Genomic DNA, 18,565 nt, shown 5'->3' with positions numbered 1-18,565 from the left:
TACCCAATGCAACTGTTGCCTAAACAAACTTTTCGGTTTGGGCTTACTTCCCAGACGACGACACACCGAAAACAACACACTGAAAGAAAAATCAATATTTACATAGCCACACAAACCTAAGTCGCCGCCACCGGAGAAGCAATACAAAAATAAACAAAGCTACAGCAGACATTAGAACAAAACAAAAACAAAAACCCTCAAAACAAGAGACTATATACGATTATGACTGTCAAACTGTAGAGGGAGGGAGACAATAGGATAGAGAGAGAATGTTTTACAAATTTGTCGAGTTCTATGTCTAGGCCCAAGTTCTACAAACTGGCGACAAATGCTGCCCATTTGAATGAGAATGAGCTAGAGATGTGGTGGAAGATGGAAATGGTAATGGAAAAAGGGGATGGTAGCCAGGGTGAAGTTTGCATAACCAGAAAGGGACGAGGGGGGCAAAGAAGACTCTGACTTCCAAGGTATGTCTGGTCGTCGTCGTCGTTGCCTTTGCCTTTGCCGTGGGGTTAAAGAACCGTTGAAATGCTTTCAGCATTTTTCATATTCATAACAGAAGAAACAAGGCAGAGAAGGGACCAAGAGAAAGAGAAGAAGAAATATGCATGAAAGGGGAAGGAGAAAGACGCCATAGACGCATTGCAAACAACAAACAAACAACAAACAGCAATAAACATAAATGAAAGATCATCCCAATGTCATCACACAATTTGAATACTCTTTTATTACAAAAAGGAAGCAAGATCGATCAAAATTTGAACTCTTTTCTAACTTGTTGAGAATTATAAGTAAAAGAAGAACACCTAAGCTACTCACATTAGTGAGAGAAATGTTTAAAATAAATGTTTTTGAATGCCTTTGGAAAGTGTATTCTTGCACCTGTTTGCCCCAAAGTCGTTCACACTTCTCCACACTTGGGCTAACGTGAGTTAAGGGTGGATATGTCACCAGATGGAATCCCCAGCTGGTTTAAAAACATTTATAGCTTACCATGGCGCATTCATCTTAAGAGAACTGTGCCCAGTGAAAGGCAGTAGTGATACGAATTGACTTTCCAACTTCCTTCGTTTCTATGTCAAAGTCATTGGCTGTTCCATCATTGGTCGTAGCTGCGGCCAATATGGAACAATAAAATGCAGCACTAAACGGACACGACACACGACAATGTCCACAATTCAAATCGACTGGTCGTGTCTAGAGTTTCTCACTCGCATGTCCGCTAATCGATTTGATGCCAAACGTGCGCCGATCACTGGTCACAATCGGCCAAAGCAACGCTATCCAATCGATCTGCCAATGGCTAGTTCTATCTGCCATTTCAAGATTTGTTCTAGCCAATTTCTTGACTTGGCTTTCTACCGTTCATTTGATCGTTCGTTGGTATTGCCCCTCTAGGTGTAATTTGTGTCAGAAAACAACTGGACAATAACTGCTTAACTCTCCCTCTCACCATAAACAGCAGCACGACATTTGATTCTTACTACTTGCTACTTAACTTGATTATGCTAAACCTCATTTCAAATCCCCTTCAGAGGGCGAGGAAGTAAAAATTCCTCTTAAAAATGGAATTAAAATTAAACATTTCTGTTAATGGAAGAATGCTAAAATGTACTTTCCAGAAAGAGAAAGATCTAAAAGACTAATACTCGAAACCAGATTAGCCATTTAACCTGATTAGCAAAACCCTTTGGCTTGAATTCGCCAAGGCCCACTGACCCGTTACGCCTCTTACACAAAGTTTGATAGCCACCGGCTGCTTTGGCTTGGAGCCTTTCGCTCAAATCAATGCAACGCCCCGCCATGTGCCAATAGACAAACAAACAAACAAACAGAGAGACAGAGAGACATACAGAGACAAATATAGCGGTCAGGCGGGCAGGCAGGCAAACAAACTTCCGTCTCAATGCACCTCAACACGTTGCCTGACCCACATAGACCCACCACTCTAACAACAACAACAGCAACTAGTTGGACTTGGATATTCGCTCGCGGACTTGGTCAGCTCATCATACATACATCTGTATATATGTATGTATATACAAAAAAAAGTGCCACAGGAAACTAAACGAATGAGTAGAAAGCGCAGAGACGAAGATCAGCAATCTGCAATTACATGTCACCAAGACAACAATTAAGGTGGCAATGAGGCAGTTCCAGCACCACCAGAAGCAGCGGCCCTTGGGGGGCAGGGAGCCAAAGCTCGGATTGGTATGGCAATTGATTGAACAAAACGACCTCCTCTGGTGGTGTCGAATGACAATGAGCGGACGAGAAGCTCCATCAACTTGGCCATGGACTGTTGCTTATTATGTGAAATTGTAGACGCAGGGGATTGGCCTCTATGATGGAAATAAATTGCGTATACGCAATGTGTGTGCCTTTATTAGAGGGAAATGTAAATGATTTCCACAAATGCAAGGCATTTCAATATGGCAACGGTTCTATGCATAAACAATGCAATTTTAGTGCTTTGGCGTAGTTTGCAGTTTGCAGTTTCTTTTTTTGCACAATCTTTGCTCAGGTGTGAAAAATTCGTAAAAATATTTTTACAGATAGACATGGTACGGCTGCTGTAGTTGCCGTTGATAGTTGATAAAAGGCAGCTGGCTACTTCCCCTGACGCCACCCACCCACCCACTTAACCACTGATTGGTGGAGTGGGAAAAGAGCAGCTGCAACTGTCAACTAGTATTAACATTTTTCCTCTTCAGTAAGTAGTCGTAGTCATAGTCATAGTAGTAGTGGGTACAGTAGAGCCACAAGCATTATGGGATGACGATTATTTTGGTTATATTCATTATTCTGTTTTTTTTCTTCTCGTAGGCAGATTGCCTCAATTTGTTGCAAATTTGTAGTGCACAACTTAACGGTAAAATACTAGTCATAGAAGAGGTAAGTAGAAGGGTGCCCCCAAAAGGTAAAAACAAGTTGAAATGTATGCAGGCAGCTGAAGCAAAGTTGTTCTTGCCTAGGAAAGAAGGAAACTGACCGCAGACCATATTTGATGACAACGGAACGTGCTCTCGCAACTAGGCATTAGCTTGTGTCCCACTCACCAAGTTCTCCAAGAAGCCGTTCTCCCGTTTACCCCCACATCGTCATCATCATCATCATCATCATCATCATTTTGCTTCCTAACCAACAATTGATGGAGTGGAAATGGGAGTAAGAGGTTTTTCTTTTTGCTGTGGTCAAATCTTTTAGTGGAATTGGCCCTTTTTACTCTTTTGGCGGAACTAGCGTGCGGAAAAGACCAAAGAAAATTAGAAATTATTAACTGAAAACTAGGTCAAATCGGTTACACTCTGCTGATGATGACGACGATAGTGGATATCTACAGAAGGATCAAGTCGCTGCGCCACAGATAGAGGTTAGTCTAGTTGGTTTAAGCTTTTCGACTATCATTTGGCCATCGACAAAAACACACACAGCAGCAGCAGCAGCAGCTGTGAGCCTAGACACACTAGGCATTTGGCAGGCAATGCACGAAATATCACAGCTCGTAAATCGATGGCTATGCCAGCTGCTAGATTCCCCCCAGAGACAGGCGACACTAGCTGTCTCCCCTTCCACCCCATCACACCTCTTCTGCAGTGCATATCTTTTGTTTTTGGGCGTCGTCAGGCGCGCGAATTATGCCACCCAAAGACCCAAAATGAAATGCGGCTCGAAATCTTTTCGAATTGGATTGGCTTTTTTTTTCGCTTTGCTCCTTCTCTTCTCTTATTTTGTTTCTGCCAAATTGGTTGGTCGGCTTGCTTGAGATGCAATTGCAGCAGCCGCAATACTCGGCCTCTAGTGGCACTTTGGAGCCTGCACGTGCGGCATATCAAAATATCAAAGAAGTTAAATTCGGCTATGCCGAAGTTTATATACCCTTGCAGTCCTTGACAATAATAATTTCACATGTTCAAAATTTGTTTTCTGCAACTCAATTCATTAATATACAAACAAAACAATTTTACTCTTCATACTATGTACAATTTGTTCTTCTTCTTCCCTCATTCCCTAAGCAAAGCAACGCACGCATACACATACAGTTTATGTAGCGTTGCGTCTGTGTGTGTATGCATGTGCTCTGTTGATTTGATGATGACGTAGTAGGCAGCAAGCAGAGCTGCCGGCAGCGATTGAACCGATTTATATAGACTGTAACTTGTGTTCTATTTATCCGATCAGGGTCAAATTTTGGGATCTGAGATTTTATATCAAATTCTATTATATTATCATATATTATATTATCATACTTTATCTCACCCGGGTAAAAAAAGCTCCCAAAAAAAATTTCATCCCGATAGCTCTTAAGATGGCTGAGTAAAACGCGTACGCACCGACGGACAGACGGACAGACGGTCAGACGGACAGACGGACAGACGGACATGGCTATATCGACTTAGCTTCTCATGCTGATCAAGAATATATATACTTTATGGGGTCGGAAACGTCTCCTTCTGTGCGTTACAAACATCTGACCAATTTTATAATACCCTATGCAAGGGTATAAAAACGAGTTTCGACTCTTTGTTGTTGTTTTCTTTATTTTTTTCGAGGGGGGAGCTACTTCAATTTGCCAAATGGCAACTAAAAAGATAACTGAACCCCATACCTCTCCATGCTGAAGGACATTTGGTGTCTGAGCAAATGAGCTAGAAATATTGTGAAAATGCGCAGAAAACTAAGCTAAGAACCGGCCAAAAAAAAAAAAAAAAAAAGGCAAATTGCGGGCATACTTTGACTGTTACAAACTAAAAGGTGGGGAAGGTGACTACAAGACAGAGCCAACTATGTGATACCCTTGGTAAAATACATGCGAAACCACATGTAACAGGAAGAGGAAAATCTTAATAGGTTTTCTGAAGTTGCTCCAAATAAAATGTAAAAAGTCTTAAGTAACTATGTTTGCCCTTTTTTCAGAAAGCTTCTAATATTTCGCGGATTTCCGATAAATATTTGCTTCATATATTTTCCACTTCTCTAAGATCTAATTGTCCTTATCCCAATGAAGAGTATCTAGGAAGACAGTCTTTTCACAAAAAGAAAGGTTCAACATGGCTAAAACTCAAGAAAATTGGTATCTAAATCTTTGTGGCTTGTTTGGCTTCCAGGCTAAATTGTTGCAATAGTTGTTTGTTGTTGGTTGGTTGTTGTTGTTGTTGGCCAAAGTCAATTTTTGCATCCAACGAACTCGAGAGATTCTCTCTCTCTATCTCTCCCTCTTTTTCTGTAATCTGCTATTGTCGTGGCCCTTTCCCTCAACTCATGTCACTTCCCCTAGAAGTTAGTCTTGGACGCTTGCATTTTGGCCTGAAGCATTTTTGCTTAGCGTTAGAACTTTGTGCCACGCCCACAAAATTGCTAGCATACTTACGAAGAGTAAAGCCCTCAGAAGCAAAACAGAGTGCTTTCCGCCTAGTAATATCCCCTCCACTCTGCAGCTCACCCCATCCTCTTTGGTTGGTGTCACTTGGTACTTTGGCACAGAGTTTAAATAGCTCAAGTGGCGAACAGATGGTGCAGAAGGAGGGGCAGAAAGGGCACACATACATACTCAAAACTCAACTGCATTGCGTGCAGCACTCAACCTGGCCATGGGGGGGCCCATGACTCCACCTTCCACTTTGCAACAGTTATGGTTATGTATATGTGTTTCTCTTCGTTCCTCCTTCTACTCCCCTACCCACCGTTTGTGTCCGCCTTGAAGTGTTTTCTGATGCAGCTGCTGCATTTTGACACTTTTCAAACTGGACCTGATGGGTGCTTCGACTGTGCGTGTATATTCGTGTCTGTGTATGTGATTTGAATGGCCCACCAATTGCAATTGCAAGATTGAGATACTTTAACGAGTGTCAGACATCCCGCAGTTAGCTTAGTCCAGACTTTATACTCACTCATCCCCAAGATGTGGCAATAATGGATGAACTATGAATCTTACCTGCAAATGAAAAGAAATGAAAAATCATTATTTAACATGATGTTACAACAAAAGATGCCCGCACAATTTCCCTTCTCAAAACTACATTTCCATTATGTCATATACCGAAAATAATGCTGGTCTCCCTCCCTCACACACTACGACTCTACAATAGATCATCATCATCATCGTCAGAAACATAATGATTATATATATTATATATATCCGTTGCTAAAACAAGTGAAGAAGCTTTAGCTTTAGCACCCGCTTCTCTACACTTGACAATTTACACAAACATTTATTTAAATATAAAACAACAAAAATTTTAAACAAATTGACGCAAACTAATGTACACACACACACACACACATTGAAAGGGGCAAGAGAGGTAAGGGAAGGTTTGTGTTCATCCCATGGCATCCCCATAAACCGGAAATGCTTCATTGTTGGGTTTAAATAACAACAACAACAAAAACAACAGCATCAAGAAGAACAAAAACAAGCTGTCGGCATCGGAAATTGAAAAGCAACCCAAAACCAAATTGGGGAGAAAAAAAAAACGAATTTTGTGCAAAAACTAAAATAACAAAACTAACAGAAAAAAAAGTGGACAAAAAAAATATTAAATTGCCATTAAAAATTTAGTTGGAGGGCACAAATAAAGTGATCTGTGTGTGTGTGTTTGTGTGTGTGTCCACACACTTGAATGATTTTGCCTGTCCACAGTTTGACAGCCATTGGATATAGCAATTATTTTGCTTGTATGTACACCTATACAGATACATATAAACTTTAACTGTATTTATGCCAATTGTTTGATCTATTTAAGTTGTCTGCTTTTGTATTTTTTAGTTCAATTATTTCGCTTTATATGCAATTTCATAGTCGTTACAAAAGCCTGGCTAATTGTATGGCTTAACTAACTAGCATGTTAGATGAAAACATTTCACCTTAATCAAGGTCATTTGTTGGTAGGCAAGTTAATAAATAAAAGCCACTTTTAGATACTCTACCTAGCTAGCAAGGCTTTCCTATTAGGGTAAGAAATCTGATATCATGCATTGAATTGCTATCGGATCTTTCTTGATCTTGAATGGCGGATAGATAATTGTCCCATTCTGACTAATTCTCATTTCTTGAGTATGCTCTTGGAATTCCCAAATATTGATTTTTTTTTTATTTATTTATTATTCTTTGCTAAGGTGAATGAATAAAGCGTTCAGGGTCATTGACAGTGTTGTTTTTTGATGAGTATGAAAGGTATACGACTCAGGTATACCCAGTATAAAAATAGTTCATCTCTCTCACTCTCTGAGCCATTAAAAAGAATCACTTAGCGTTTTGAATTGAATACACGTACTTAACAGAAATGTTTATAAATATGTAGACTAATTGTAGGTTACAACAATTGCAATTATTAATCAATTTTAAAGTTAAGGAAGTAAGATTTCTATGCCCTAGAGCTTCACGACTTGTAAGTCTAATAAAATTCAACTCAAAGATTCTAAAATGAGTCGCTAAAAACTCTGTTGGGTTTAGACATAATTGCTTTAAAGGCACTAAAAACTCTGTTTTTCGTAGAGTATTTTATTATATTATGATATTTACTAAAGTTGATCTAAGACAACTTCTCTTTTTATGTCTTTTTTAACTGCAAAACTAATACAAGACAATTTAATAACCAGAATATTGAGAGATAATGAGAGATAATGTTTTTTATGCTCGTCTAACTAAATGTTAACTGTAATTTAAATACCTACTAATAAATCAAATGTTAAGAACATTCTTTTCAATAATAGTGGTTGAAGAATGCTTCTGAATGAAGACATTAAAATAATGTAAAACTTTATGTCGACAACTCTCTGATTTCCTGTTTTAGGGCCTTTACAATTAATTGCTGATGATGTCAATCAAAATCATTTTTATCCCCTAAGCCCCATTATTATTACATAAATATATATCTCTTCTGTCTGATTGATCGAGTAGGGTATTAAAAAAAGCAATTTGATGGCATTGATAATTGTTTTGGCTAACATTTGATTTGATTATTTTTTGTTAATTTTATAATTCCATAAAGTTAAAAAAACAAAAGCCTCGCTTTGTCATTTAAACCCAAAATTTCTTTGCAAATTAGCAGATGAATAAACTTTGTCTGATTCATTTTAGCATTAGTATGTATGTATATACATATGTATGTGTGAGATACATATATATATTTTAGAGAAACCACAACCACAACTAAAACAACAAAAAAAAATTGTCACAAGATCTCATGACATTTCATGGAACTCGGAATAAAAATGTTGAGTTCGCATAAAGCAAGGCAGATATATATACTTATATATATATATAAATTTGTTTTTTTTTTTTTGGTAGTATAAAAAATATTTGTGGTCGGAAAGTGCCAACAACTACAACACTATACACAGCGGCGATAACACTATCAAAACAGAGACAGACACCGCAGAGCACTCAGTGTCCAACGACAGTGAAAAGCGGACAAGAGGAGCCAGTCGGAGACCCTATTGCCCGTTCAGTTACCATATCCAATCACCCATGCTCCATTTGCTCGAAGCGCTAAAAATCTTTTTTCTCTCTTTTCGTTCTTTTTGCATTTTAATTGAATTACAAGCCGGCACTAGGAGGAGGACGATGAGATGAAGGAGGAGGAGGACACTGCTAGAGTGTATGGAGCATGGGCGTTTGAAGAAACTCTGTGCCCTGTGTGTGTGTGCTGTGTTCCTGGTCGCGTGTGGGGCGGGCGGCCACACTGACTGCCATAAATTTGTAACTGTTTGCTGTACTTGACACATTTTATAGTTGCATGCAGAGAGTTGCATGAACTGCACACCATTATAGTGTGTGTGCGAGTGTGTGGTGTGGTGTGTGTGTGGGGAATAGGAGGAATTTCATAAATATTTGCGTAGGTGTTTTTGCATAGCTAAGAGGGAAATCATGTAAATGAAAATTAAACTTTAATTAAACAACTCAAATAGATAGCATCTTAACTAAGCCAATATAAATATTTAACTTTCGAGAAGAAATAAACCAAATGTGCATACAAGTAAAAAGAGTAAAGTTAAGCTAAAAATACATTAAAGTAAAACCATTCACCAACCTTAAACCAAAAGGCCACCTATGTATGTACATGCCCATATGTGTGTTGCCATTGTATTGCCGATTGCGGGTCACATTGCATTTATTTATTTTAAATTTATATCGGGGGCAGATAAAAAAGTGCAAGTGGCAATTAAGTATCATTAAGCCCGATAATGCAGATATACATATGTATATAATATACATTAAATATATATATATATATGTATGTCAGGAACACAATCATTGTAAATCATTTGCCATCATCATTTCATGGTTTATATGTTAAGTGCATTATCCAATCAGTTTTATCCATGGCCATCAAAAGTGTTCCGGAAGAGATTTGCGTTGCCATTGTTAATTACGGTAGTTAAGGCGTTAAATTTGTTTATTTTTGGTAAATTGTTTGTTTTCATTTTCGTCATTGTATAGTTGTTTTTGTCGTTGTTGTTGTTGTGGGGTATTTAATTAAATATAAAAAGTGTGCCCAGGAGCAGCCACCACCAAAAAATTAAACCAAAGAAAGCAAAAACACAAAAAAAAAGAAGAGCAAAACATTTTAATTAATATTAAAAACAAGAAAATAAAAAACCAAAACAAAACAAAGACTTGTAGTTGTTCTTGTTCGTTTCGTTATATACATATATGAATGTATGTATGTATGTATGCGTGTGTATGTTGGACCGCATTACAATGTGGCAGGAATACAGTTCTATGTACATTTTTATATACATTTGCGTATTTTTGTTTGTTTGTATGTAATGTATATGAAATTTACATGTTTAGCATACACTTTACATGTATCACGCATACGCAGTGTTTGACAATGGCTAACATTTTTGGTTGCTTTATTTAGTACTCTGACATGAAAGTATTATGGAATTAGCTTTAATGTTTGTAACCAGCCCAACAAGAAGGACGAACCCCAAGAGTTTAATCACATTTTTCGTAATGAATAAGTTTATATTAACAAATGAAATAAGTTATGTAAAGTCTTAAAAAAATTAGAATAATTCAAGTTGTGTTTTGCAAGGAAATCGACAAGTTATTATATAAAATACATATACTAAAGTAGAACTAACAAGCTTAAACTCTAATCAATACTTAGTCCTAAATAGTGAATGTAATGGGAGAAGCCTTAATCTTAGAGCATAAGAAAGTCGCCAATTCTGTGTTAACTTATGATTTATTATGTTTCTTTTTACAGTTTATGGCTAATTTGCATACTGGATGAATGAGGAAACAATGTGAACTACACATGAGAAGTGAGTGGTTAGAACTTAAATATTTACTCTTTAAATATTTCAATTTTCGAGTGAAAAGGAAAATCATATGAAATCTGAACAAAAGAAAACTGAGGAAAACTATCAAAAACCGCTATAAAAGTTTACCACTTCATTGCTCAGGCAAATCTTCAGGAAAATCTCTACAGCTTCTTCTTCTTCTGCTCGCATTTCCCTATTGATTGACCTCTCTCATTCCCGCTCTCTCCTAGATTTCCTCTTCTTCTATGAATATCAGGGCCATCTTTATTGTTGCAGGCCTCAATCTAAGTGAATATTCTTCTTCTCTTAAGCTAGGCAAATGAATAGAAAAGTAGTGGAAAGAAAAGGACGACAAAAGCCAAAAAGGAGGCAACGGAGAAGCACATACATACACATATATTATAGAGAGAGGGACAGAGTAAGTAAAAGAGATAGCAAAAGGGAAATGAGCGCATAAGTAGTTGAAGTAGAAGGCGTTGGCGTCGGTGGCAACTTTTGTACCAAGTGCCAAGTTAAGTTGACATACAAATTAACGGTTCAATAGAGAGGGAGATAAAGACAGAAACAGAGACCCATTCAGAGTGTGAGTGTGTGTGTGTGTGTGTGTGTGTGCACAGTTATCTCAACTGGGTCTCTGTGCCACTTAAAAGAGACGAAGGCAGCTGCTGCTGCTGAAGAGGCACAGATGTAGGGGAATCCCTTCTCCGAAATGATGTCGTGCGTGCGCAAACTATGCAGCGTCATTAAATCTAACGAGCAACTAGGGTTTTTGGGTTTTTGGTTTTTCGCTTTTCGCTTTGGCACAAAACTGTGTCTAACATTTTCGCATTTTCAAAGTACAGCGACATCTTCAAGATACTCAGTGAAAAGCGTGTGTCCCTATTAAGCTGCGGCATTAGACATTAGCATTAAGTCATGGCTTAATTGCATCAACTCAGAGCTTCGTTCGCCGTTTTGTGGCATTATTTATCTACTCAGACAATGAGATTTATGAGTCAATTCCATTCGAATGGCAGGCAAGCAAGAGTTTAAATTGATTCAAGTTTGCCCATTAAATGGCACAGAATGCTGACTCGGAGGACGCTGCCCAACGCCCATTTCCGTCCAAATTTCTACAGAAGCAACTTACAATCTGTTTTTGGCCAACTCTAATGCCCTTAATGCTGATTCAATAAATGTTTCATCTCTCTCTCTCTCTCTCTCTCTCTCTCTCTCTTTGTCTATTTATTTCAATCTAAAGTCAGAAATAGCTTAGGTCCATACAAAGCTGGGCATTACATGCAAAACAACTTAGACAACACAAGAAAAAGCGAACAAAATAAAACCGGTAAGATGTCGGAACCGCCTACCCTAAAAGTAAAAAGCTGATATAAAAATATGTACAAGATCAGTCATTGCCATGGCGGCGATTGATTTGATTAGCAGGCGGAAGCCCACAAAATGGCCCACACGCGATTCTCAAAAATTGGAATAATAACAAACAAACTGAATGACTGATAGATTGATAGATTATTGGTTTGATTGACTGACTTGCCTTCCATTTGATATGACACAACATCAATACATAAATACATGTAGATGCCGCAGCAGAGAATGAGAGTGAATGATGCACTGTTGTCTTATATAAATGGGACCACGTTTGTTTTTACCATTTGCATTCCGCAACCAAATTCCTTTCCTATATAAATGTCACTTTGAGTTGCAAGAAAGAATGCTTCTTAAATGTAAATCAGCTGTAAGCGAATCTAGGGATGAAAAATGGGAAAAAGATCCCCCTTTTGAGAGCATGACTATTAAGTGTTTAAGGTTTTTACTTCTGCTTAGTTGTAGTTCTTTTAAGTTTACTTAATTTTTCACCCCTTCTCACCACTAGATCTCACCTCACCTAGTTTATGGGTAGTTCAAATGGAATTTCCACTAGTTCCAGTTAATTAATTGTTTACATTATAAGCCATAACCAACGTGGCGTCAGATAGGTTTTCAAGAAGATGTAGGTGTACAATTTTCTAGTGTTTGGCAACAATTTACAATACCTTTCACCTTCAATAGTGATAAGGCCATAGGAATAAGCAACAACAAGAGCATTCTAGTAGCCACTCGAGTATCGCGATAGAGATAATGATGACAACCGATACGCGAAAAGGTGAAAATAATGCACACTCGACTGATATTTGTCTTTGATTGTGATTCGGATTTGAAAAGTCTCTTTCAAGTACTGTAAATATTTCTGCGATGAACACTTTAGAAGGTACGCACATTTTTTTATGGCGCGATACCTAAATAGCTCTTCTATGTTGGTATGTGTATGTATATAGAAAACCGATAAGATATGTAAGTATGTTTCGCTAAATACTCATGAGTGATATATGGCATGAAGCGGTACAAAGTCTTGAGATTATTTATGTACCGCATACACGCACGACAAGAGTGTGAGATCTTGACAGATTCTGCCTCAACTTAACCTCATGCAGAGGTAGATGTAGATAATTCACCTGACAAAACTGCCCTTCGGCTGACTAACTTTACGAAATTTGTTAATGACTCAAACAAAATGCATTTGATTAAGTATCGTTTAAATGGAAAGGCACAACTAAAATAGTTGTTTAACTCAGATGTATGAATGCAATATATCAATAACAGTTTCGTAGTAGTATCGAAGAGTTATGCAAAACCTCAACTGGGTTCCCACACACTGACCAACAAATTTACAATATAATTTACTAAACTTGACACAGACAACAGCGGCTGACACAACACCACCACGTTTACCACCACCGAAGGAGACAGCAAATCCAACAAAGGCAACCACAGCAATAGCCACTATGTAGGTCTATCTATGGCTTACCCTCGCCCCCACTACCAGTGCCATCTAGTCCCCAATTGCGTTGTCTGGGTACCGGACTATGCAATTAGCTGGAGGTCGTTGTATTTCAGTTCAAATTTTTGCGGTTGTTTTTTGGTAAATTGGAAATGGGCGCGGCAATGCCCTGACACAATGTTTCAACGACATCAACAACAACAGCAACAGCAATTTGTTAAACAAATTGTTATTAAATTGTACAATTGATAGGCCACATTGTATACCGATAATTGCGAAAAATAACAAAGAATCTTCCGGCCCAGACCTTTCTTCCGCCCTTAACATTGGACAAAACACAATACCATAATAACGTACCGAATCGAATCCAAGAGACGAGGTGGGAGCAGTCTAAAAACTGGTTCCTCTGTCTCTCCAGATTGACAGACATTGCCTAATTCAATTGTCAATATCTTTTCAGATGCAGCGTCACGATTTTCGCTGTGACACGAACTTTACATTGAACTTCGAATTGAAATTGCACGCTTATTTTTAGCTCCACCAGAAGAACAGAGGAGTGGAGAAGCAAGAACGTTGTTGGCATAGAGATGGGTGTGGGCGTGGCAGGTGGCACGAGCGAAATGAAAGTTTGCAAGAAAATTAATTAAAGCAAATACCTTCCTCTGAAAAGAAAGAAAAAAAAAAACGACGACAACGAAAATGCAATTTTAAAATTACAATTGAAATAAACGAACTTTACTACAAATTGTTTTTTTTTTTTTTGGCGTTTTTGCGGTTACCCTAAATTGGAAAATTTTCAGTTGCAGACCTCAAAAATAATTGTGGAAAATTGTTTATTATTCTGCGGCTAGTAGTAGTAAGTACCTACCAATTGGGAAAGGGTTTCGGAAATGAACATGAATTAATTATAAAAGTAATGGTGACATTTTGGTTTGAATTTGTGCTTACTAATGTCATTCTAAACTACTCAGTTTTTAAGAACACACTTAGTAAAGCATTTCTTATAGAGGTAGATCAAGAATTTTCGTTTCTAATGGAAATTTACTTTGTGAAAATTGTCTATTCCTATCCCTCCCTTTATGTCTCACCTTACTTTGATTATAAGATCGGAAAGTTTATAATACATGCCGAATATTTCCTCTCTTTCTTCTTTTTATCACTCATACTTTGCTTTTAAATTCAAAAATAAATTAAAAAGTAATTTCTTTACAATTACCACTTATGCTGATAAAAATTAAAGGTTCAATCCTTGAGCATGGTTCTTGGCACTTTCTGCTGTTGTTCTCTTCAATATAGTTGCATGATCATTGCCATTACCACTATATGTTTTTATCTAATCGAAGTGATTGCCCATGGCGACGATACAGTATTTATGCGTAAGCCGAATTTGTATAATAAAACTTTAATTCACCAGTTTGGTCATTGATCAAAATCTATGCAATTAGATGAACACGAAGAAGGGAGAAAACGTTGGACACTGTTCTTACAGTCGTTCATCTTAGCAATGGGTATCATTGCGTCGTTATTATTATACTATGGCTCATATAAGGTGAGATGGAGATTGAGATATTACTTATTTGCCGACTCTAATCAACTTTTATCATAGAAAAGACGATCATTACTCATACTGTGGATAGTGGTATTTGTGATCACTTTTATTATTTACTTAATGATGGCTATAGTAGAAACGACTACACTCTCACCAAATGTGTGGATAACTATCGTACAGTTTGGGATTTTAGGTATAAATATTTTCAATTGCCTTTCATTCGTTGAATTTAAAATTTTATTTTTTTAGGCATTATGCTATATTTTCTGTTGGTCGTGTATTCGTTTTGCAGAGAACTGGGCTCAAGTCAAGACAATCTCACATGAACAAATACTACGTATATGTATATAAAGTTTTGCAATCAATAAAAATCACTTCAAGTAATTAATTCCCCACAGAGACATTTATTATTAAGATACTTATGCTACCCTTCCCACTATCACAATGATAGAACTGTAAAGTGTGGTAAAAAACGTGACATAACAGAAGCAAAACATGAATATTAGAATTAACTCAGTTCACCTACCAACAAATGTCACATTTTAGATAGAAAATTTAAAAGTTTGTATAAATTGCTTTGCGGAAATCGTAAAAATTTCAGTACTAAATTTTTGTAGTCACAAACCAAGGGAACTCAGTCTGCAATCATGGTCTGTCTTTGCAAGTATTTGCGAAAAATATTACACAGTTGTTGCTTTTGCTACTCATTGAGGACGGGAACTTTAATATTCGGTTGCATATTCCTAACATGGTTCTGTTATCTAACCTTTGGCACTGCCTTCATGATGGAGTGCATTTTCCCAAATGAGTATCAACGTCACACCTTTCCACCGGCAGCCCTGAAGACCACAATGGTATTCTCATTCTTCGGCATTATAACTGCAGCATTTCTCTGCATTGGTGTGCACAATGTGAGCTAATTGGAGTTTAAAGTTAAGAATTCTTATAACCCTTTCTTATCCAATTGTAGAACAATGAGATCCTCTTTGTACCCTTTTTGGTTTTAACACCGATCTGGATGTTTGTACACATTGTGGCTCTAATAGTTTATTCCTTCGTCGTGGTCATAATCATATTGATTGTAATTACACTATGTAAGTCAAGATCAAAATCTAATTATTGGTTTTCTTTCACTAAAGTTATAATCCTATTTACAGTTGTTCTTTTATATGCCTGGCTGGTCGTGTGGTCCTATTTCGTTGAACTTCTCTATGCCTACGATGAAGATCTCTATCTGCCGACCTATGCATAGACGAGTAGTAGATATAGTAAAATGATTGAAATTCCTTATCTTTGGCTTCATGCAAGAATTGTCTTTCGTATGTTTCAAATGGATTTCAAAATTTATGTTTTAATAACAGAATGTCGTTCAGTTGAGATGCGTCTCATTTACCGCAGTCACGTGACAAAATGACATGCTATAGTGATTTTTCTTGATTCTCTAGAGATCTTCTTGTTCTAGCTATAGTTTTTTGGGTCATGCCATGCACTAGCACATACCTATATATGTATATATATGTGGGTTTAGATTGTCAGTCTTACCTTTGGCAATGAGGCTAACACCTGCTGTTTGACATCCCAAACTAGACGCTCCGATGGGAACTGCAAACACTTGTAGACATTTAGCTCTGGCACATGGATGCGCACCAGTAGCCAACCGTCTCTCGGCTCTGGCGGTGGCTCATCGTCAAACGCCCCCGGCCCGGACGTGGCGTCCATATTGGCCGGGTTCTGTTTGACTTTGGGCGTGGGTGGGTGATACGTCGTAATTTTGACGGCTTTAATTTAAACCGGGTACACAAAAAAAAATATGATTCAATTCAATTTTATCAAAAAGTCCAAAGCTTTCTTTTATCACCGAAATAACTTTGCTCCCTCTTTTTAAAAAGTTTTTCTGCTGTTTTTTTTTTTCTGTTTCTTCGTTTATCTTTTCGTTTCGACGGTTCACAAATTTGTTGGGTTAGTATTTATTTAATTGAGCTGGCTAAAGCCTGCTGGGGGATTGCATTTCGTTTGGACATTTCGCTAAATGTTTCTCCTTGAGTTGGCAGCATGATGGAACTGTAAAAAGAGAAATAACAAGAGAATTTCATTAAGTAAAATCTTCAATTAAGTTTCAAAAATAAACTTAATTAAAAGAATGAATTTGTATAACCAAAATAAAAGAGGGCAGCCGCTTAACCTCTGCAGAATTTAACTATGTATATACAACAATTCACCTCCCTCTCTCTCCACTCTCTCCTCACTTTGTTTTTCCAAATTCGTGCAATCAGGCAAAATACTGAGTGAAATACATAAATTTAGTATCTCTAACACATTGAATCGAAGTCGAGATACCCTGTAGCTAATTGCCATTCCTTTTAGTCATTCTATGGAAACCAGGTGATTATTTTGAGATTATGGAATCTAATGAAAAGATTTGAAATACAAATACTATTAAGGAATATTCTATGTACGTTATGTTTTTAAGACGTAAAACTGAATCACAAAACTATCTTTCGGCTTTAGTTCCGTCTTAGATTTAAATCCTACTTCGATTAGAGTAGGTAATGAATCCCATGTTATGGATGCAACTACACATATACATTACTTGGGTTTATTTTAAGTATGTACCTAATGAAGTTCTAGCCTGATTTTTTCAAAAACTAACTAACTAAGCCCTTAGATAAGCACATGCAAAGCCAGACTTTCTTAGTTAAAGTTTTTAAACACGCGTTTCCATTTTTAAAACTAGTCAACTTCAAATGTTTACGATTTCATGGCTTGGAAGTAAATCTCCTTAAATGAACAGACTGCCTAAAACGCCTAGCGTTCTTCCATTAGCTATGGGATATGATAACTAACTAACTAACTTACTCGTTGCCACAGCACTTAACGTTGAAAACTTAATTTGTAAATTGGTTTTCCTAACTGCATTCCCTTGGCCTCTCTCCAGTCTCCACCATACAAGACAGGCCTACGCACCGTAGTTGCGTCGAGTTTTGGGTACGAGACCATGTCCATGTCTGAGAGTCTGTGGTCTGAGGTCTGTGTTCCCCTTCATCAGTCAATTGGCCAGTGACACTAAGAGGGAGACACTTCTCTATTGAGAGAGTATGGGTGTAAGAGGAGAGGAAAAGCCAACTAATCGTTTTTTTTTTTTCGTTTTGCCGTTACAGTTGTTGTTGCTGTTGCTGTCACTGCTGATTACTCTTTGATATAGACATTTTATGGCAAAAACTGCAGCAGCAATTGCAATTATGCACAAAAATTTAATTCACACGCTAACCTCAAAAACGATATATAGGCAAAAAGCAAAAAAAAAAAAAAGAGAAGCGGATAAAGAGCTAAACCACCACGAGTGCAGGGAAATGTATGCCAAGAGGAGACTAGATGACAGTTTTATATGGGAATATGTGCGAATAGTCGTATGCTTAATGAGTAATGTCACCCCCGTCCCCAGGGAGCTGTGGGCGTCACTAGTCTGCACTTTGTCGCTTTTAATTGTGGTTCGTGTTGATTGCAATTTAACTAGTTTAAGCTCTGAATATTTAGTTAAAACAAAAACAAAAAAGCAAATGCATTTAAAACAATGCCAAAGAAGATAGGGAACAATTGGGGAACTGTTTTTGTTTTTGTTAGTGTTTTTTTTTCTAGTTCAGTGCCCTCAAAAACAAAAATTAAAAACATGTCACGGTCAAGAAACTTCACCGAAATACATAAATTACATGAAATTCGAAAATAAAAAGAAATAATAAAACAAAAAGCAGAGACAACAACTTCGTTTAAACAAGTGAGCCACGTTTACCTTGGAGAGCTTTTGCTGTCAATCAGAGAATGAAAAATGAAAAATATTAACAGCAGCAGCAGCAGAGCAACTCGATTGTCGCCAGACTTGTGATAAGATGTGGAACGTGGGCCACGGCATTGATAATGAAAACAAT

The 18,565-nt window shown here is 37.4% G+C and overlaps 2 protein-coding genes and 1 long non-coding RNA gene across 6 annotated transcripts in view; 2 read left to right on the top strand and 1 right to left on the bottom strand.

The window, feature by feature from the left end:
• Prosap (prosap) overlaps positions 1-18,565 on the bottom strand; it is an 80,473-nt gene that overhangs the window by 16,796 nt on the left and 45,112 nt on the right. For all 4 annotated transcript variants that reach the window (XM_068291747.1, XM_068291750.1, XM_068291749.1 and 1 more), the window contains exon 4: positions 16,185-16,703. In XM_068291747.1, the coding sequence (XP_068147848.1) occupies positions 16,185-16,361 (177 nt within the window). In that variant the 5' untranslated portion in view covers positions 16,362-16,703. The remainder of the gene's footprint in view (positions 1-16,184; positions 16,704-18,565) is intronic.
• LOC137578290 (uncharacterized) lies at positions 3,300-13,615 on the top strand. Its single transcript, XR_011032572.1, has 3 exons — positions 3,300-3,373; positions 10,218-10,275; positions 13,554-13,615. It is a non-coding gene; the product is annotated as an uncharacterized lncRNA (long non-coding RNA).
• Positions 15,205-16,058, top strand: LOC137578106 (uncharacterized). The gene is made up of 3 exons (XM_068291751.1): positions 15,205-15,553; positions 15,613-15,736; positions 15,800-16,058. The coding sequence occupies exons 1-3, from the start codon at positions 15,290-15,292 to the stop codon at positions 15,892-15,894; spliced, it is 483 nt and encodes a 160-aa protein (XP_068147852.1). The 5' UTR covers positions 15,205-15,289; the 3' UTR covers positions 15,895-16,058.

The sequence above is a fragment of the Drosophila tropicalis genome, unplaced genomic scaffold (genome assembly GCF_018151085.1).
Source record: "Drosophila tropicalis isolate 14030-0801.00 unplaced genomic scaffold, ASM1815108v1 contig_593, whole genome shotgun sequence".
Taxonomy (NCBI): domain Eukaryota; kingdom Metazoa; phylum Arthropoda; class Insecta; order Diptera; family Drosophilidae; genus Drosophila; species Drosophila tropicalis.
Note: the sequence above shows the minus strand (reverse complement) of the source record. Positions and strands in the feature narration are given on the sequence as shown.

Coding starts and splice junctions, on each gene's coding strand:
- LOC137578106 (XM_068291751.1), top strand. CDS start 15,290: ATGGTCTGTCTTTGCAAGTATTTGCGAAAAATATTACACAGTTGTTGC. Junction 15,554..15,612: donor TCTGCATTGGTGTGCACAAT/GTGAGCTAATTG, acceptor ATCCAATTGTAG/AACAATGAGATCCTCTTTGT. Junction 15,737..15,799: donor ATTGATTGTAATTACACTAT/GTAAGTCAAGAT, acceptor TCCTATTTACAG/TTGTTCTTTTATATGCCTGG.